Here is a 21,635-nt window from a genome sequence, read left to right on the forward strand (position 1 = left end):
AGAACAGAATTAAATTACTATAATTAAGTGCAAGTTAATTGTAACTTAAACAAAGTGAACACCTAGCTCTTCCTTGATTTAACTCTCCTTTTCTGAACCATTTTCTTTGCCTTGGTATTTTTCCATTTGTCATACAGTATTTTCTGTCTCTCTCTTGCAGTCATAAACGTTCCCTTGTTATAGTATTTATTTGTTCTGGTTCACTTGCTTAGTGTGTTTTACTGTTTCTTGGTTTTGGAAAAAGGAAACTTGAAAGCAGAATAAATAGACAATGTAGCAGATCAAAGGCTGAAACCGAAGGGACACGAAAGCAAGCTATTTCTGCCGGTCTCTGGGAATTACTAATATCTAAGTCAGTGGCACAGCATGTTGTCTTATCCAGACCAGTCAACAAGTTCAAGTTATTTACTCCACTTTTGTTTGAGATCTATATAAACGATTTGGATGAGAATATAGCAGGCATGGTTCATAAGTTTGTGGATGACACCAAAATTTGTGGTATAGTGCACAGTGAAGAAGGTTATCTAAGATTATCAAGGTTATCAAAGAGATCTTGATCAGTTGGGTCAATGGGCTGAGGAGTCGCAAGATGGACCTTAACTTGGATAAATGCGAGATATTGTATTTTGGTAAAACAAACAAGGGCAGTACTTATACAATTAATGGTAGGTCCCTGGTAGTGGGACCTCTGGGTTCAGGTACAAAATTCTTTGAAATTTGCGTCACAGGTAGACAGGGTGTTTAAGAAGGTGTTTAGCATGCTCGCCTTCATTTCTCAGATCTTTGAGGATAGCAGCTGGGTCCTCATGTTGAGGTTGTACAGGACGTTGGTGAGTACTGTGTGCTGTTCTGGTCACCCTGCTACAGGAAGGATATTATTAAGCTGGAGAGGGTTCAGAAAGGACTTACCAGGATGTTGCTGGGACTGGCGGGTTTGAGTTATGGGGAGAGGCTGGATAGCCTGTCAATTTTTTCACTGGAGTGTAGGACGTGAAGGGGTGACTTTATAAAATCATGAGGGGCATAGATAAGGTGAATAGCAAAGCTCTTTTCCTTAGGATGGGGGAAGTCAAAACTAGGGGGCATATTGTTAAGGTAAGAGGAGAAAGTTTTGAAAAGGAATTTTTTTTTTACAGAGAGTGGTTTGTGTGTAGTATGAACTGCCAGAGGGAGTGATGGATGCAGGTATAGTTATAACATTTAAAAGACATTTAGATAAGTACATGAATTGGAAAGGTTTGCAAGGATATGGGCCAAACACAGGCAGTGGGGCTAGTTTAGGTGAGAAAAAGGACATGATGGGCAACGTTTTTACACACAGAGTGGTTCATGTGTGGAATGAACTGCCAGAGGAAGTGGTGGATGCAGGTACAGTTATATTTAAAAGACATTTGGATAAGCACCTAAATTGGAAACGTTTGGAGGGTTATGGGCCAAACACAGGCAAATGGGACCAGCCTAGTTTGGGAACATGGACCGAAGGGTCTGTTTCCATACAGAATGACTCTATTACTCTATGGCCTTAAAAATTACTTTAGATGTTTGACAACTTTGATTTAGTTTGAAATCTACTTCAATATTAAGCATGCTTTTATGCTTATAATGCCTTGTCATTTCCTTAGCATTTAACATTTTCTGAAGCACATAACATCTATTAAATCACTCTTTTGAAGTATGAGCTTTACTATATTTTTGTTAGTTTTTTTCAGAAAAAAAAATCAAGTTAATATTGAGCAAGCTGCTACTACTGCTCAAGTAAAAATAAATAAAACTTGCAAGTGACTATTATTGGTCTGTACTGGCTTTGTATACCTGACAGTGGAACTCAAATTCAGTCCAATACCAGTCACTTTCAACTTTCATTTCTGTTTCCTTCCAATGTCAGGGCCAGAAAAACAACTGAGTTCTATAGCACTGAAAGTGGAATAATAAGTAATAATATAATCCAAAATTTAAAGACACCAGGGTCCATATTTGGGAAGTCAAGTCTGACTTGCTGTTGGGAAAACCCATATGTCTGCTTTAAATTTGCGCTTCCACTCTGCCAGTGTTTCCGTAACTTACTAACATATCAATACTGAGGCTGGGAAGGTGGCGTAGATTCTAACCTAAACCCTAAGAGAGATCAAAGGAAGACCCACTGTGAGGGCCTTGAGTGAGATTAATTTGCACAACAATGGGGAGATACTTAAATTGAGGCCCACTTGAAAATTATGACAGGTTTCTGTTTGCATTTTTGTCTCATTACTCCCCTGTTCATGTTTAAAAACATGGCAACATTGAGTTGAATGTCACCCCCTTGATCTTATGGTCTTTAGATTCCACTTGTATACATTTCTCTTTGGTGCTCATTAATGTATAAGGTAGAATTTTCCCAAACCTGGATGTAGCGAAGCAGGCAAATGATCACTAGAGTGGCACTAGTAGGATACCTGCCCTTTTTTTTAAACACCTTAGCAGTCAAAATAATTTTCATTCATGGGCATTCTTCCTGATCCACCACCAATTAAGGCCCTTATGTGGTAAATTAATTGCTCCAATTGCCATGGTTCCTAGGCACGGAGGGAGCGCAGGAGGGTGGCTGCGGAAAGCCACCCAGTACTTGCCTTTGAACCCCTGATCTCTTCTCCATACCAACCCCCAGCCATGATCATCGGTGCAACTGTTTACCATTGTGTAACCTGGGCGTCTAGTGAAATTCTCCAGTTTCCAGTAGTTATCAGTATCTGATGAGCCAGCAGTTTGAGAGAAGGTAAGACTTCAGTGACGAGTCACCTGATTGGCCCACCAGACGGAAATGAAGTGCCTGATTGGCACTTAATGCAGCAGGGTTTCTCGCTGGTTAGGGCCAGGGGTGGTTCATCAACTCTGAAGATGTCCACCCCCATACTTAAGGCAAACTGCACCAAATCCAGCCGTTAGCAGCAGTTTGTTCAATTGGAACAATTTCAGATGATTAACTGGTTGGACTCACATGGGAATCACTGATTCAATTATTGGTTAATCAGCAAAGCTGTAGAATCATAGAATCCCTACAGTGTGGAAACAGGCCCTTCAGCCCAACCAGTCCACACTGAACCTCAAAGCATCCCACCTAGACCTACCCAGCTATAACCCACCTAATCTACACATCCCTGAACAATACGGGCAATTTGGCATGGCCATTCCACCTCGACTGCAAATCTTTGGACTGTGGGAGGAAACTGAAGAACCCGGAGGAAACCCACGCAGACACGGGGAGAAAGTGCAAACTCCACACAGACAGTCGCCCGAGGGTGGAATTGAACCTGGGTCCCTGGCGCTGTGAGACAGCAGGGCTAACCACAGCCACCATGCCACCCCTTGGATAGCTTGGATAGAATGGTTTCAGGATATCCAGGTTTACAATATGAATTACCTCAGCATATTTTTAAAACCGAAATAGGAGACATTTCAAACTTCCTGATAGTTTTATAATGTCAATAATTGTAATTATATAAACATTTCAATATAATGTACAGTGATGTAATTCCTACTTCAAGAAGAGCAAAATTCAAATAAGTAGTCTTTTCCCTTAAGAAAAGATTTTACTATAAAATCAAGCAAGAAAAACACAAGGTAATGTGACTCCAAATACATCAGAAAACTGTAGCAGTTAGTAACACAGGAAAACTTGTTCTCCCTTACAAGATGTATGTTTTATTTATGAGTAATTTTTTAAAAAATGGCTTACAACTTTTTCTTTTCGATATCACATTGGTGTAATCTGCTTCGCAATCACTTTCAGGATCATCTTCTGTAACTATATAACATAGAATAAGAAGTGTTTAAAGTTATTTCAGATCTCTTCCAAATCTTACTTGGCCTCAGTATCTCACATACCCCTCATAAACAGATCATATGTTCCTCACAATTACAAATTTCCATTACCCTCTAAACAACAGTCATCTAATTTTCGTAAACTAGAAAAAAGCAAACATATCATTCAGTCCCCTTTAGCATTCCTTTCTCTTAATCCAACTTGTTCTTTTTCTTTCATTTCCTTACCAAAAGATCATTAAAAAAGTAGTAGCAGGATTTGGTATTTGTATCTAAAAGAGTTGGGAGATGAATATTAAATACATTACCGAGCAGGTAAAAAGGTGTTGCATATTGATTTTAGTTGCTTGTGGTGTGGTGGCAGTGTCCCCACCCCAGAGCCAGAAGCCCAGGTTCAAGTCCCACCTGCCTCAGAGGTGTGTCATATCATGTCTGAACAGGTTGAATAAAAATATTCATCCCTGATAGCAACAAATAGCTTGAGATACTCAAACTGGGCACAGGTTGATCTCTCACTTTGTCAGTTCGATATTACTTCACTATTGTTTCCAATCAGTTATAGATTCTTTAGGGATATTGTTGTCTATCTCTCTCACTGCACAAAAATACTCACCTCAGGGGAGTAGACTGTACTTGGCATGAGACAGTGATTTTTATGAAGAATAAATTTAAATGTAAATGATCGCTCATTATGAAACAGTATCAGCAAATTAATTTGCAGATGACACTAAGATGAGTGGTAGAGCAAAGTGTGCAAAGACACAAAGTCTGTAGAGGGATATAGATAGTCTAAGTGAGTGGGCAAAGGTCTGGCAGATGGAGTACAATGTTGATAAGTGTGAGGTCATCCATTTTGGTAGGAATAACAGCAAAATGGACTATGTTTCAAATGATAAAAAATTGCAGCACGCTGCTGTACAGAGAGACTTGGGTGTCCTTGTGCATGAATCGCTAAAAGTAGGATTGCAGGTGCAGCAGGTAATTAAAAAGGCAAATGGAATTTTGTCTGTCATTGTTAGAGGGATGGAGTTTAAAAACAGGGAGGCTATGCTGCAGCTGTATAGGGTCCTGGTGAGGCCACACCTGGAGTACTGTGTGCAGTTTTGGTCTCCTTACTTGAGAAGGGATGTACCAGCACTGGAGAGGGTGCAGAGGAGATTCACTCGGTTGATTCCAGAGTTGAGAGGATTGGATTATGAGGAGAGACTGAGTAGGCTGGGATTATACTCATTGGAATTCAGAAGAATGAGGGGAGATCTTATGGAAACATATAAGATTATGAAGGGAATAGATAAGGTGGAGGCAGGGAGGTTGTTTCCACTAACAGGACTAGGGGGCATAGTCTCAAAATAAAGGGAAATAGATGTAGGACTGAGGTCAGGAGGAACTTTTTCACCCAAAGGGTTGTGAATCTGTGGAATTCCCTGCCCAATGAAGCAGTTGAAGACACCTCGCTGAATGTTTTTAAGGCAAGGCTAGATAAATTTTTGAACAGTAAAGGAATTAAAGATTATGGTGAGCGGGCAGGTAAGTGGAGCTGAGTCTCAAAAAGATCAGCCATGATCTTATTAAATGGCGGGGCAGGCTCGAGGGGCCGGATGGCCTACTCCTGCTTCTAGTTCTTATGTTCTTATGTAAATTAAGGAAAAATATTGCATTGATTATATAACCCTGAATTTTCCCTGAGACCTGCTTTTGGGAAGAAGTTGGAAATGTGGCTAGCCACTGATACTGATATTCAATTTTTGGAATGAGAGGAGGAGGCATAAAGTGATGGAATAGGGGAAACCAGATGCAAGAAAATTGGCTGTCTATTATGTAACTCGTCGATTTTCTTTTGACAACCAGTTAGTGACTCCAGAGTAAGGGGGGATATTAATCATAAAATTAGGAAGGACCTTTTCACATAAAGAATGGGCAATTCACAGAACTAGAATTCTATAGATCAAGGTTAATAGTCTGGAGACCAAGAATTTAAATCTCCCACACCCCAAAAAAAACTGATGAAATTTAAATCCAATCAACAATCTAGAATTGCAAAATTAATCTCAGCAGTGGTGACTATGAAACTATGATTGTTGTAAAACCCATCTGGTGCACCAAAGTCCTTTACAGAAGGATATCCTAATGTAGTTTGGCATACATCTGACTACAGACCCGCATTAATGTGGTTGATTCATATGTACCTGCTGAAGTGGCCTAGCAAGCCACTTATTTCAAGGGCAACAAATACTGTTCTTGACTGTGACGTTCACCATTGCGTGAAAAGTCTGAGGTCAATTTCCCTAAGCGTGCAAAATTGGAGGCAGGCCTGGAATTTGCATGAGCCAAGTCCAGAGATAACAAAGGGATGGGTGAGGTTTACAACAGCAGATGAGCTGAGATGAAGTGGAGGCATGTGAGTTAGGAAATGGTTTTGGTGTGGAAGAGGATATGTGGATGGAAGCTTAGCTCAAGGTAATACAGCAATGAACAGAATATCAGAATTGTTATGGTGCAGTAGGAGACCAATTAGCCCATCATGTATGTCCCAGCTGTCCAAATAAGTGTTATGTCTTAGAGCCATGTTCCTGCCTTTTCCCCATAACATTGCACATTGTTTCTATTCAAATCATCATCTAATGTCCTCTTGATGTCCAGTCCTTATACTGAAGGAAGTGAGAGTGAAATTTGTGGATGGACTGGCCATAACTTTCAGTCTTAGACTCAGGTGGAGCCACAGCACTGGAGAATTGTAAACAAAGGATAAGTCCAGCAATTACAGACCAGCCAGTTTAACTTTGATGGCGCAACCTCCGGAAACAATAATTCAGGATGGAATTTATAGTTGTGTGAATAAATGTTGGTTAATTAAGAAGATTCAGCATGGGTATCTTAAGGAACATTGTGTTTAATTAGGTTGCTGGATGTTTGAACAGACTGCAGAGGATGAAGAAGACAATTCTGTTGATATGATGTACATGGACTCTCAAAAGGCAAAAGGATTGGCCATGCTAAATTGCCCACAGTGTCTAGGGATGTGCAGGTTAGGTGGACTAGCCATGGTAAATGCAAGGTTACAGGGATAGGGTAGGGGCTGGGATGCTTTTCATTGATGGGCTGAATGGCCTGCTTCCACACTGTAGGGATTCTATGATTTGATCCCGATTCATTGTCAACTTGCATTACTAAAAGCTTATCCAATAGCCCCTCCTCATCAATTTTGAGTGGCTGAGTATGCTTCTTGGTCATCATGGCATCAATAGCATCAGCTCCCTTAGTAAAGGCAGATGCAAAGTAATCATTATGATGCTACAATTACCTTGTATTTCAGGTTAGAGATGCAAAATATCAGTCTTACATATTTGACCAGAAACATTCAGTCTGAATTGTATTGAATTTTTTTCCCAGTTGTTGGATCGGCTGTAAAATTATTACAATGTTACAATTGCTGAAGTTGTCACAAAACAATCCAGACTGAATGAAGGTACATTTGGCAATAACTGGGATAGGATAGTTTTACTATACCGCAAATATACAATATATACAACACAAATAAGAGACACTGGAGATGCATTTGACATTATATTACCATTTCTTTCGTATGACATGATGTTTGTATAGTCCCCCTCATGATTTCTGTCTGAATCAGTTTCTGCAAATATATAAATTACAATTAGAAATATACTGATATATAGACTGCTTTTAATATAGTCATTTAACCGTTAAATGATGCTAAATCATCACTGTTATTACCATTTCTATTGTGGATCATATTGAGCGTTAAAAATATAAAAGTTTGGTTTCCGTTATGGTGGATTCATGGTAATTGTATTTCAGTATTTTCTATTCCTGTATTTGCTTACAATTAGTGCTTGAACTTTTGAACCAGTCACAAGGGACAAAAAGAAGAAGAAACTCTATAGGGTACTATGGAGGTAATTACTGAGAGGGGCACTATGCTTTAAACAAAAATTGGTGAACTTTGGTTTTAAAAATATAAGCTGGAAGAAAGCTGACCCAGAAGTTGCAGACATCCTGCCTGCTATGTCTTACTGCATAATTCGGTTCTGTATATTTGGAGAGGTGAATAATGAGTTCTAGAGAATTACGTACGGCCAAATATCTCTGCAAAGATAGGTCCAAGTCTGGGATAGATGCTAAGGGAATGTCTACATGGTATATGACTGTCAGTGATGCCTATCCTTGGATGAGGATATTTTACTGATTGGGGTATACCACAGACCTGAACTGTGACCAGTGCAACCGGACCAGAGTATGAGTATGTTTAAAAGCCTAACTGAGTGAAGTCAACGGCGAAAGATTAAGACTGGTTAGGACTGTTGGATTGAGCTTAAGCAGATCCTCATTTGTTTCGAATTATTACCTTACTTGTTCAGTGTACCTATCTAAATATCACTGCATGTGTTCTTTTGTTCAGGCTTGTATTGTAAAGGTTCTTTGGTTCTTCCATGCATTATGTTCTTTAAAGGATTATGGCCTACCACGCCAGATTCTAACAAATATCTCCCCTGTCTTCTTGTATCTACGTGAATAACTTTGATAATTGCAGAATACAGCCATTTTGCATGGTGGGCTTGGGGTAATGTTCTTAGAAGATTCTGTGTGAGTCTGTTGCACACATCATCCAGATATGGTCATTTTATTTATTTCTCATAAAATCAGGTTTCCAACTCTTGCATTGCTCTGTACATCAAGCATAACAGAAATAAATAAGGCAGGGGCAACAAGGTGGCTCAGTTGTTAGCACTGCTGCCTCATGGTGCCAGGGACCCGGGTTCAATTCCACTCTCGGGCAACTGCCTGTGTGGAGTTTGCACAATCTCCCTGTGCCTGCGTGGGTTTACTCCGGGTGCTCCGGTTTCCTCCCACAGTCCAAAGATGTGTAGGCTAGGTGGATTGGCCATACTAAATTGCCAATAGTGTTCAGGGATGTGTAGATTAGGTGAGCTACAGGGGGAAGGGTCTGGGTGGGATGCTCTGAGGGTCAGTGTGGACTTGTTGGGCTCAAGGGCCTGTTCCCACACTGTATGGATTCTATGATTCCAGGAACTGACTTTGAAAGTGCCTATACACAATAGCACTTAGACTCAAGCCTACAAAGTATATTTTTATACTATGCCTTGTCCTTCTGATGAAATGTCATGCATATGAACTGTAGTAGGCCACTGAACCCCTCAAGCTTGTTCCACCATTCAATTAGATCATGGTTGATCTGAGGTCTAACTCCATGTACCTGCCCTTGGTCCATATCCTTTAATATCTTTGCTTAATTAAAATTTATCTATCTCAGATTTAAAATTAACAACTGGTTGAGTGTCAACTGCTATTCGTGGAAGACTGTTCCAAACATCTACCACACTTTGTGTGTAGAAGTGCAAGCTAACAGCTCTTCTGAACAGTCCGACCCTAATTTTTCGACTATGTCCACTAGTTCTAGAATCTCAAACCAGTGGATATAGTTTATCATTATCTATCCTGTCTTTTCCTGTTAATGTCTTGAAGACTTTGATTAGATCAACACTTAAACTTATAAATTTTGGAGAAAACAGGTCTAATGTTATAATCTCTCCTCATTACTTAACCCCCGAAATCCAGGTATTATTCTTGTAAACCTACAAGGTGTGGGGCCCAGATCTGCGCAAGTATGCAAAGTAGGTGCAACTGGTTTTTTGAACAGCTGCAACATAACTTCTATATCCTCTACTCCAGCCCTCTAGATATAAATGGCCAGCATGCAATTAACCTTCTTGATTATTTTCTGCGACAACAAGGTGCAGGGCTGGATGAACACAGCAGGCCAAGCAGCATCATAGGAGCAGAGAGGCTGATGTTTCGGGCCTAGACCCTTCATCAGAAGGCCCGAAACGTCAGCCTCTCTGCTCCTATGATGCTGCTTGGCCTGCTGTGTTCATCCAGCCCTGCACCTTGTTGTCTCGGATTCTCCAGCATCTGCAGTTCCTACTATCTCTGATTATTTTCTGCACTTGTTTGTAAGATTTTAAAGATCTATGCACCTGAATTCCCCCCAGCCCCACCCTTCAGTCTCTTTGGACATCCACTTAATACCATCTACAAAGTAACCTAATCTATTCTTTCTCGGTTCAAAATGGGTAAACTAACAATATGCTTATGTTGAAATCCATCTGCCACAGTTTTGCCCATTCACCTACTCTATCAGTATCCTTTGTAATTTTATGCCATCATCTTCATTGTTTACAATGCTGCCTGACTTTACCTCATCATCAAATTTGGATATTTGACTTTCTATGCCATTATCCAAGTCGTTAATAAATAATGTGAATAATTGAGACCCTAACACAGATCCTTGCAGGACATCATTGGTCACATCATGCCAATTTGAATACCTAACCATAATTCCTACTTTCTGTCACCAGCTATGCAACTAATTCTCCAACTACCTGAGTAATTTGCCCTCAATTCTGTGGCATTCAGAGAAATGTATCTGCAAAGACAAAGCAGCTGGTTTTATCATGTTGCTTAGCACATCTCATGATAGCTCGAGCTGGTAACTGAGTAGGTTAACAGAGTTGGAGCAATGCAATTGCATGACTAGTTTATTGGTAAATACAGAAGGAATATTCAGTGCCTTTCATATAGTTCAATTCCAATGCACCCTGACTGTACACTGTGACTCTCTAATTTTGATTTATGTTATTATTTTCCTGGAGAAACAAACAAAATCGTCAATGAGCTGGAAAGAACTTTAGATTTCTGGGAGTGGAAATTGCCATTTCTTTCTGTCACATTTGTACAGGCCATCCTGAAAATTAACACTGATTTTTTTGACAAATGTACCTGCAGTTTTTTTAAGGCTGTAAAATTTTGCCTGTCGAATGTAACTGTTCAGATTTGAATACTAAATGTTAAGTTGAAATAGAAATATTTTACGAATGTCAGGCAGTCCTTTTGTTTATTCACAGTTAACCTAAGTGTTAAGGTAAACACTTTCTATAATTTCTGAAGGTCTTAACTGTAAAACGTGATCCATTTACCTTGCTGTTCTATCAGCATGTCAGAATCTGGTTGGTTGAGCTCTGTAAATGTAGAATTTCAGTCAATGCTATTAAAGGAACATTGAAACTCAGTTCACAATAGTTGAAGGTCAATACTAAATACTACTTCTTTAATATCCAAGTTCCTTTCTGATTTCAGGAGATTCCACAATATTGGGATTTAGTTCAATGCAGAAAAACCTGATGTAGAATTTTAAGTTAAGAACAATTTTAAGTTAAGAGCAATGAAGCAACTATGCTCTTAATGGAAGACTGTTAATAGAATTGAGGACAAAGTTAGAAGTCACAAGACACCAGGTTATTGTACATCTGGTTTATTTGAAATCACAAGATAGTGATTTTAAATAAACCTGTTGGACTATAATCTAGTGTCGTGTGACTCCTGACTTTGTCCACACCAGTCCAACACCAGCACCTCCACATCATAGAATTGAGGGGCACAGAAATGCAGAGCTTCAGGTAGATACACAAGTCTTTAAAGGTGGAATTGTAGGTAGAAAAGACAATAAACTTTATATTTGACCAACGTAGTTTATGAAGATTGCTATGATGAGTGCACATGACTTGATTTGGAATAGGATATGGGCAGCAGACATGTGGATGAGCTAACATCCATGGATAGCAAAGGTGGGATGCAGATCACGACAGCTTAAAGAAAATCACGTGTGAAGGTGACATAAATGCGGAATTAGCAGATGGACTGAGCTGCATATGGTATTGAATGATACCTCAAAAGTTGAAACAAATCAATGCGATAGAGAGGACTGGGGAGTCTGAAGTTGCTTTGGATTAATTAAGATACTTTGGATGAGTATGAATACTCAACCATGTCCCAAATTGGAATTGACATATGTGGGGTGAACAGATGTCCAACCCTCTTAAACATAATTTCGTAAATGGTGCAGCTACATCTTCAACCTCGTTTTTCACCAACTGTTTCTTGAATACCTATCCATATTACTTTGAAAAGATTGTGCAAATTCTAAAGAATGCTTTTTTTCAAATCTTAGGCTACTTACATGTTTGGTGGTCATTTGAAACCTGTTACCCCAAATATACAGCACTTCAGAACAAAAATAAATTGAATGTGAATGGGAAAAATTCAGAAAAAAGTAATCTGTTTGCAGTATGGGGAGATAGTGGTAAAGTCATTGAACTAACAATCCAAAAGTCCAAGCCAAATCCAACCAAGGCCACTGATGAAATTTAAATACACTGATAAAAATCTGGAAATGCAAGTTGTCTCATGGACACCATTGCTATCAGCAATTGTAAAAGCCTACCTGGTTAACTAATGTAATTTAGGGAAGGAAATCTGCTATCCCTATTGTACATAGGACTACAGCAATGTGGTTGACTCTTAACTATTCTGAAATGTCCTAGCAAGCCACTCGGGTCAAGGGTAATAAATACTGGCCTTGCCAATGGAATCCACATCCAATGAAAGAATACTTAAAAACAGCTGTGTGATAATGTTATATTTCATAGGCTTGAATTGGTTGTGCATGGAGATCATTAGGCTGCTGCAAATTGTATCCAGTCTGAACTGCAGGCATTGTAACATTCTACAACATTCTGTTCACTTTTTAAAATTTATGTTTATACATTTAGATCAGCAAATAAATATAAATTATGAACTCATTATTCTGTCCATGACCGAATCAGTAACAGTGATAACTGCACAATCCTTGTGGAGACAAAGTCCCACCTTCACGTTCAGAATACAGGTAGTTCTGCTATAACGCGTGTTTCATTAACACAAATTGGCTGTAACACGATTGATGAATAGTGGACGCTGTTTGGATAACGTGAATTTTCTGCTGTAAGGTATAGTGATTTTCTATTGCAATTTCCCTATAATACGATTTTCTATGGTGATTTTCGATAGTGTGATTTTCTATAGCGCGATGTCACGCAAGAACACAATTATCGCATTGTAGGAGAACTACCTGTACCTTCCATCATATTGTGTGGTACTATCACTGTGCTAAATGGGACAAACTTTGAACAGATCTAGTAACTCTTGACTGGGCGCCCATGAGGCGCTGTGGGCCATCAACTGCAGCAAAATTGTACTCCGGCACAATCTGTAACCTCATGACCCACCATATCGCTCACTCTACCATTACCATCAAGCCAGAAGATCAATCCCATCTCATTGAACAGTGCAGGAGAGCATGCCAGGAGCAACACCAGGCATACCTAAAAATAAGGAATCAACCTGGTGAAGCTTCCAAACAGGATTATTTGCACGCCAAGCAGCATAAGCATAACAGCTAAGCGATCCTGCAACCAACGGATCAGACCTAAACTTTGCAGTCCTGCCACATCCAGTCCTAGGGTTGTGGACAATTACACAATTGTCTGGAAGACAAGGCTCCACAAATATGCCCAGCCTTAATGATGGAAAAGCCTAGCACATTAGTGCAAAAGACAAGTCTGAAGCATTCGCATCAAAATTCAGCAAGAAGTGCCAAGTGGATGATCCATCTCGGCCTCCTCTAGCGGGCCCCAGCATCACAGAGACCTGACTTCAGCCAATTTGATTCACTCCACATGATATCAAGAAATGGTTGGAGACACTGGATACTGCAAAGGCTATGAGTCCTGACAACATTCTGCAATAGTACTGAAGACTTCTACAGATTTTGGCACTCCCCTAGCTAAGCTTTTCCAGCACAGTTACAACACTGGCATCTACCCAAAATGCGAAAAATTGTCCAGGCATGTCCTGTACACAAAAGTCAGGACAAATCCAACCCGGCCAATTACTGCCCCATCTGTCTACTCTTGATCATTGGTAAAGTGATGGAAGGTGTCATCAACAGTGTTATCAAGCAGTGCCTGCTCAGCAATAACCTGCTCAGTGACGCCCAGTTTGGGTTCCGTGAGGGCCACTCAGCTCCTGACCTCATTGCAGTGTTAGTTGAAACATGGACCAAACAGCTGAATTCCAGAGGTGATGTGAGAGTGACAGCCTTTTTGACATCAAGGCCATATTTGACCGAGTGTGGTAACAAGGAGCCCTGGCAAAACTGGAATCAATGGGTATGAGGGGGCAAATTCTCCGGTGGTTGGAGTTATACCTTACACATAGGAAGATGGCGGTGCTTGTTTGAGGTCAGTCATCTCAGCTCCAGGACATCTCTGCAGGAGTTCCTCAGGCTAATGTCCTAGGCCCAACCATCTTCAGATGCTTCGTTAACAATCTTCCCGCCATCATAATGTCAGAAGTGGGGATGTTCGCTATTGAATGCACAGTGTTCAGCACTATTTGCAACTCCTCAGATACTGAAGCAGTCTGTGTTCAAATACAACAAGATCTGGACAATATCCAGGCTCGGGCTGACAAGTGGTAAGTAACATTCACACCACACAAATGCCAGGCTATGACCATCACCAATAAGAGACAATCTAACCACTGCCCCTTGACATTCAATGGTGTTACCATCACTGAATCCCGCACTATCAACATCTTGGGGGTTACCATTGACCAGAAACTCAACTGGACTCACCACATAATTACAGTGGCTACAAGAGCCAGTCAGAGGCTAGGAATACTGCAACAAGTAACTTACCTCCTGACTCCTCAAAGCCTGTCCACCATCTATAAGGCACAAGTCAGGAGTGTGATGGAATACTCCCCACTTGCCTGGATGGGTACAGCTCCAACAACACTCAAGACGTCTGATACCATCCAGGAAAAAGCAGCCCCCTTGATTGGCACTACATTCCCAAGCATCCACTCTCTCTACCACTGATGCTCAGTAGCAGCAGTGTGTACTGAAATGCACTGCAGCAATTCACCAAAGATCCAGAGACAGCACCTACCAAACTCACAAGCACTTTCAACTGGAAAGATAAGGGCAGCAGATACATGGGTACACCATCACCAGCAAGTTCCCCTCCAAGCCACTCACCATCCTGACTTGGAAATATATTGTATTCCTTCACTGACATTGGGTCAAAATCCTGGAATTGTCTCCCTATGGCATGTGGGTCAACCTACAGCACATGCACTGCAGCAGTTCAAAAAGGTGACTCAACATCACCTCCTCAAGAGCAACTAGGATGAGGCAATAAATGCTGGCCAGCCAGTAATGCCCACATCCCACGAGTGAATTTACAATAAACCGGTTCTAAGCATTTATTTCCTTCACTATGTTTAAAAATGGTCATTTAACACATTTTATATTTACTTGGCAGCAAAAACTGATTTTACAAAATCTACTTTTGCAAGCAAGTTATGAACTGTTTGTTGTGTTCTTACTTCGGTGTGTAAAGTTTCCAATTTTGCTATAAATGACCTCCTTCGTCTTTTTCAGAGATCCTGGAAATAAGATGCAAATGTTTTAGGGTTCTTGCAAAGGAAAGTTTACTGTACAATAAGATCTCTGACTGTCCTTTCCACACGGAGATTATAAAATTACTTTGTTGACAATATTCAATGGATTTTTAATTTTTTTTCTTCTTGTGCAGTCCAGTTACATTTATGTTTCTTGGTATCATATTCTTGTGTGCACATCTTGAATGACCAACATGTTCAAAAATGAATTGTTCTGTATCATAGAAAATGAAGATGCAGGCCGTGCTCATGGAGTTTCATACTGATTTCCTTGTCAATTACACACAGTCTTTGCATCTTCACAGAGAGGCTATGTTATAGGCCAAGAAGGTGAAATATTCAAAGAACCTGGGCATCTTTTTGTAGCTTTTTATACATTTTTTAGTGATATATCATTCACATATATGTAGATAAAGCACTGTGCTGGGAATCAGCTATGGGCAAAAATTATTGTGTCCCCTTTTATTTAATGTTTGCTTTTTCTCTGCTATCACCTAAGTCATACAGTCATATGGCAAGGAAACAAACCCGTTAGTCCAACCAGTCTATGCCAACCATAATCCCAGACTAAACTAGTCCCACCTGCCTGCACTTGGTCCATGTCCCTCCATTTCTTATTCATGCACTTATTTAAATGTGTTTTAAACACTGTAACTGTACCTGCATCCACCACTTCCTCTGCAAATTCATTCCACATACAAACCACACTGTAAAAAAAAAACTGCCCCGTAATGTCTTCTGAAAATCTTTCTCCTCCCATTCTAAAATTATGTCCCCTAGTCTTGAAACCCCTCATCCCAGGGAAAAGATACCTGCCATTCGCCTTATCTATACTTTATGATTTTATAAACCTCAATAAGGTCACCCCTCAACCTCCTACGCTCCAGTGTAAAATGTCCCAGCCACCCAGACTCTCCCCATAACTCAAACCCTCCATTCCCAGTAACATCCTGGTAAATCCCTTCTGTACCCTCTCCAGCTGAATAATATCCTTCCTGTAGCAGGATGACCAGAACTGCACATAGTTTTCTAGAAGAGGCCTCACCAACGTCCTGTACAACCTCAAACTGACATCCCAACTCCTGTACTCAAAGGTATTAGTGACGAAGGCAAGGGTGCTAAATGACTTCTTAATCATCCTATCTACATATGACGCAAACTTTAAAGAATTATGTACCTGAACCCTAAAACTCTGTTCTACAGCATGTGCCAAGGTCCTACTTTTAATTATATAAGTCCTGCCCTTGTTTGTTTTACCAAAATACAATACCTCACATTTATCTAAATTAAACTCCATTTGCCACTCTTCAGCCCATTGATCCAACTGATCAAGATCTCTTTGTAATCTTGGATAACCTTCTTCACTGTCCACTATACCACCAATCTTGGTGTCATCTGCAGACTTACTGACCATGCCTTTCATATTCTCATCCAAACCATTTATATAAATGACAAACAAAAGTGGACCCAGTACCGATCCCTGTGGAAAGCTGCTGGTCACAGGGCTCCAGACCGAAAAACCCTCCATCACCCTCATATTCTCTCTTTGCCTTCCTGATCTCCCTGTTAAGAATGCCCCTACACTCTTTATACTGTTCAAGATATTCATTTGAACCCAGCTGTCTATATCTAATATATGGTTCTTTTTCACTCTTGACTAGAACCTCAATATCTTTATTCATCCATTATTCTCTAATCCCATCAGCCTTACCTTTCACTCTAACAGGAACATAACAACTTTTGTGAAATTCAGTTTGTTTCGTTATCACCAATGCTTTTTCAGTGAAAAAAGCTTATTTGCACGAGTGTTTTGCAGGAGGAAATGAAAGCCTCGGAGATGTGGGATAAATCTAGCTGTGTCAGAAGCGTTCTGCAGGTTCTGTCTTCATATGTAGCACTCTTGCCCATCAGCCAGAAGGTCTGGGTTCAAGTCCCATTCCAGGATTTGCTGGTAACGTAAAGATCATTCCTGGCATGGCTCAACAGATTGATGATCAGTCTACTAATCTTTCCAACACTTTCCCACTATGCCCCAAGGGGAGAAAACTTCATGTTGAAAGAAAGAAACAAACAAGACATTCTATTCTCACTCCCTTACAACTGCATCTACAGAAGGAGATACAGATACTTCAGAAGAGAATCAGTTCTTCTGGTGTGTCCTGCTCTCAAGTTAGCTTGATAGCTCGAAAGCTCCTTCTTGTTCAAGGGTAATAATAGAGAGGCAGAAATCTTCCAGGAATATGCAATGATTCACAGCTTGTCATTTATCACTTCCTGATCACCAATTTTTACACACTAGTAGTGGATTATGCATTAAACTCTAGACTACTATAACACTTGTCCCACAGCACTTTATTGATGTTTGACAACAATGTCACATGAATAAATGTAAGTAGGTTTACCTTGATTATGTTGAAAAGGCCCACTCTGACCTTGTTTACAGCTGCAATTAAATTTAAAACAAAGATAACAGGTGATATTTATTGAACTGCTTGTAAGCCCACTGCTTTTCAAGAAACTCCTTAACTTCAGTCATTGAAAACTAAATAAGGTCTCTAGTTAGAATATGAAACTCAATGTAAAAGATAAAATGGAATTGACCTTTTAGATTAATATTGATCAAGGATGAATCTGGCTTTCATCTTTTGTTATACCCATTTCATCTTTCATTTGAACAAGATAAGCAGGAGGCAATATTGCCTTTTAACAGTACTGAAACAGCACAGATTTGCCTTGCTTCTTTGAACAAAATGTAGAACTGTGTTTGTGTATCATTCTTCTTATTTTGATTTTCAAAGAAACAAGAATACAAATAATTGTCTGAAAAAAATGGACAAGAAGATTCAATATGACTGTTTAAGAAATCTTACCTTTCATCCTCTTGGCTTATACCTGTTGATTGATTTTTTAAAAGAATAGACACAATTATTAGACAACCAAGTTAGCAAAATATTTGAAATAACAATGAGCAACAACTATAACAGTACAAAAAAGCACCCACCTTCATTATTCTTGGAGCACAGCTTACGAAATCGAGCTATTAATATTGCCAGTCCTATTATCACTAGTGAAAATAAGACTATTGTTATGTATATCCACCATTGAGTACCTAGAGTTAAAGAAACATGTTTTATTTCACAAGCTTCTCATAATTTTTATTCAGCTACTTGTTATATTAATAATACATCGGTGTTTACAGGAAGACATATGAATATATGAACAAAATATTGTCTTGTGGCTTGTTTCTCTGTAACAGCCTAAAATTTCGAGGCGTATGTTTTATACAATTTAATATTACCTATCTATTGTACCGAATGCTAACTTAATCTTTTATCAACAAAATGCTGTATATTAGGCCATTTGTTCAGAGACAAAATACTTGGAGCAACTAAATGGTACATTTATAAGTAGGACCATCATGGCTAAACAAATAGTCCAACTGGTAGCTTCTGTGAGGACTAGCACAAGTATTGTTCGAAACAGTTGAAGTCTCAACAAACATTCATCTCATCAATTTTTACCTTAGTGATCCATTATTTATTGATATGCAAAGCTAGGCACCAGCTCTCTGGATTGTAAGACCATAAGATGTAGGAGCAGAAGTAAGCCATTCAGCCCCTTTGAGTCTGTTCTGCCAATCAATGGCTGATCTAAATTCAACTTTCATGCCTTTTCCCTATAACATTAGATTTACTTACTGATTAAAACTGTCTACCTTGACCTTGCATATACTTAATAACTCAGCTTTGACAGCCATCATCAGTAGAATTCCACAGATTCACTACCCTTTGAGGAAAAAAAATCCTCCTCTCTGTGTGACCACTTACTCTGAAATTATGTCTTCTGGTCCTATACTCTCCTACAAGGGGAACAATCTTTCTGCATCTACCGTGCCAAGTCCCCTAAAAATCATGTATGTTTCAGTAAAGTCGCCTCGCATTCTTATAAATTCCTGGTTTACATTCACCAACACAGCTCTAAGTACATTCTCATTCTCCAGAATGCCTCTAATTAAATTTACTCATTCAAAAATTCTCCTTCCTGTCTCTAATTACATCCACTCCCAGCCTTTCTGGCTCTGCCTTCTCAGCTCTCTCTGCCATTTTACCTGACACTCTCAGGCACAGCTGTAATACTGTAAAAATAGAGGAGAACATAAAGCTGAGTGGTAAAAAGCAAAAAAAAATGACCAAGGAAGAAAGGGAAAACAAAAAAGACAGAATGGTACAGATAAATTAAAGGTAAAGGGAGAGAAAATTCTGCAGCAGGAGTGAGATCATTGTGAGAATGGGAAAGAACAAACAAAACCAGATCAAAATAAAGAACTGCAGATGCTGAAGATCTGAAACAAAACAAAACAGCAATTGCTGGAGAAGCTCGGCACATCTGGCAGCATCTGGACAGAAAGCAGAGTAAAACAAAACAGAGTAGAGAACACCCTTCTTCAGGGTCACTGGACTTGAAACATTAACTGTTTCTTCTTTTCACTGTTGCTGCCAGAGCTGCTAAGTTTCTCCAGTAATTTCTGTTTTTTGTTGTTTCAGATCTCCAGCACCTGCAGTTCTTTGTTTTATTTTAATGCCTCTGAGTCACTGGGTTGTGGGTTTGAGTCACATGCCAGACACTTGAGCACAAAATCTCAACAGACACTGAGGGTGTGCTGTAGTTCTTGAGGTGCCAGGTTCTGGACAATATGTTAAGCCAAGTCTTTGTAACCTTTGTCAAGTACTATTTTGAGAAAGAGATCTGAGAATTCTACCTGGAGTCCTGACCAGTATTTATTTCTCAATCAATAAGATTAAAAATGATTAACTGGTCACTATTGCATTCCTGGTAATAGGACTTAGCTATTTGTAAATTGGGCACAGTATTGCCTAAATTAAAATAGTTTGCTGAAAGTGATAGTCTAAAGTCTTGGATGAAGAATGGCTACTTGTGGGAAATGGTAAAGAGCCACCAAGACCCACTGGGCCACAAATTTAACTGTGTCATCATGGTGGGCAAAGAATTACTTAAGTAATCTAAATATTATTGTTTCTCTATGAATTAGAAAGGCTGTAATTAGAAAGTGAATAAATATTATAGATATTTGACTGATAAAACCTCAATGATCCCTGTAACTCAGAACAAAGGTGAAGTTACATTAGGCATGTACGTACATAAAATATGAAATGATAATCCATTACTGCGTTCTGAAGAAATTTGATTTTCAGCTTTACAGCTGTATACTCCAGAATGCTCCATTGAGTGTACTGTTATGTTAAAGCCTGCTGGAATTGCCTGCATTGTAGTAGCTGATTGGAGACTTGATTGATTCCGATACAGTGTGTAAGTGATTGGTAGAGTTCCTGCGCTTGTTATGCAGTGCAGTGTCACAGTCTCTCCTAACTGCACCTCGGTAGAATTCAACAGAGGATAAATCAGTGGTTTGGATACAGGAACTGCAATGAAAAGAAGTTATTGATATGGTATACTGTAGATGATGTTTCTCTTAACTAGCAAAATAAATTCAAACAGCATTTATCACATAATCACCGGTTAGCTTGGTATGGGCCAAATGTGCAATATTGTTTGCCAATGGTACAAAACAGGACACTGTTAAGATAAATGCGTTTAAATTGCAATAACTCATAATATGTGATTAAACCAGTTGATGGTCTGATGTTGTTAAAGGAAAGAACATTTTGTAATCTTGCATTTTTCTTGTTGCATTGTTAGCAATAAGCCTGTGGACTTATTTAATTATTTATTCTTCATCTGCTAAAATGTATGCATCTGTTCCTTTAAGACCTGGTTTGTTTATTCTGGTTTGTGCTGCACGCCACACAACTTTGGCCTGCATCAGGAAACGTAGTGAAGGAAATGTTCAAATACAGTGAGACAACAACCGAATGGGATTTAAAGTATGTGACAATTCTGTAAATCAGAACCCAGTTCTGACTGCATTAGCTATTCAAGCACGCTGTTAAACAGCAGAGTTTCCTTTACCCTTGCAGTGTGTACTAACTCTTCCTACAGCTATCAACAATGCCTTCATCCACAGTCCTTAAATACCAAGTGAATCCAAAATCATTTTTCAGTTTATGAAATTTGCTCAAACTTTTAGAACAATCTGCATGCAGGACCTAACATAAGCAGAATCTGATCTTTAAGCATGTTATGTGTGCCAGTGCCATGGCGTATAGTACTTTGTATTTATCTTTTTGGTGCAGTGTCTGGTTCCTCTCTTGTTAAATCTAATCTGATGCTTCCACAGGACGGTGTTTAAAAAGCAGTGGTTCTCAAATCAGTCACTGATTCTACCTGAAGCTTGGGATTTGAGTTTATCATTCTGGAAGTGCAGTCCTGAAGTGATCGAACTCAGTTGGAATAGCAGTGGGAGAGGAGTGGATCAGGGCTCAGTGGGACAGGAGTGGATCGGGGCTCAGTGGGAGTAGCAGTGGGAGAGGAGTGGA

The 21,635-nt window shown here is 39.6% G+C and overlaps 1 protein-coding gene across 8 annotated transcripts in view; it reads right to left on the reverse strand.

Annotated features, from left to right (window-relative positions):
• The window catches only part of LOC109917392 (platelet endothelial cell adhesion molecule-like), a 106,323-nt gene that overhangs the window by 34,989 nt on the left and 49,699 nt on the right, over positions 1 to 21,635 (reverse strand). For 3 of the 8 annotated variants that reach the window (XR_007264593.1, XR_007264594.1, XM_048610964.1), the window contains exons 8-15: positions 20,340 to 20,621; positions 18,182 to 18,289; positions 18,051 to 18,072; positions 17,583 to 17,623; positions 15,106 to 15,165; positions 10,815 to 10,856; positions 7,370 to 7,432; positions 3,713 to 3,781 (exon numbers count right to left, since the gene is read on the reverse strand). Coding sequence is in view for 4 of the 8 variants with exons in the window: in XM_048610964.1 (XP_048466921.1) it covers positions 3,713 to 3,781; positions 7,370 to 7,432; positions 10,815 to 10,856; positions 15,106 to 15,165; positions 17,583 to 17,623; positions 18,051 to 18,072; positions 18,182 to 18,289; positions 20,340 to 20,621 (687 nt within the window). In the remaining 4 variants the exon portion in view is untranslated. Of the gene's footprint in view, positions 1 to 3,712; positions 3,782 to 7,369; positions 7,433 to 10,814; positions 10,857 to 15,105; positions 15,166 to 17,582; positions 17,624 to 18,050; positions 18,073 to 18,181; positions 18,290 to 20,339; positions 20,622 to 21,635 lie in introns of those variants that run through there. The other 5 variants (XM_048610967.1, XM_048610966.1, XM_048610968.1 and 2 more) reach the window with 5 other exon arrangements.

Source organism: Rhincodon typus, chromosome 23, assembly GCF_021869965.1.
Source record: "Rhincodon typus isolate 14 chromosome 23, sRhiTyp1.1, whole genome shotgun sequence".
Classification (NCBI taxonomy): Eukaryota; Metazoa; Chordata; class Chondrichthyes; order Orectolobiformes; family Rhincodontidae; genus Rhincodon; species Rhincodon typus.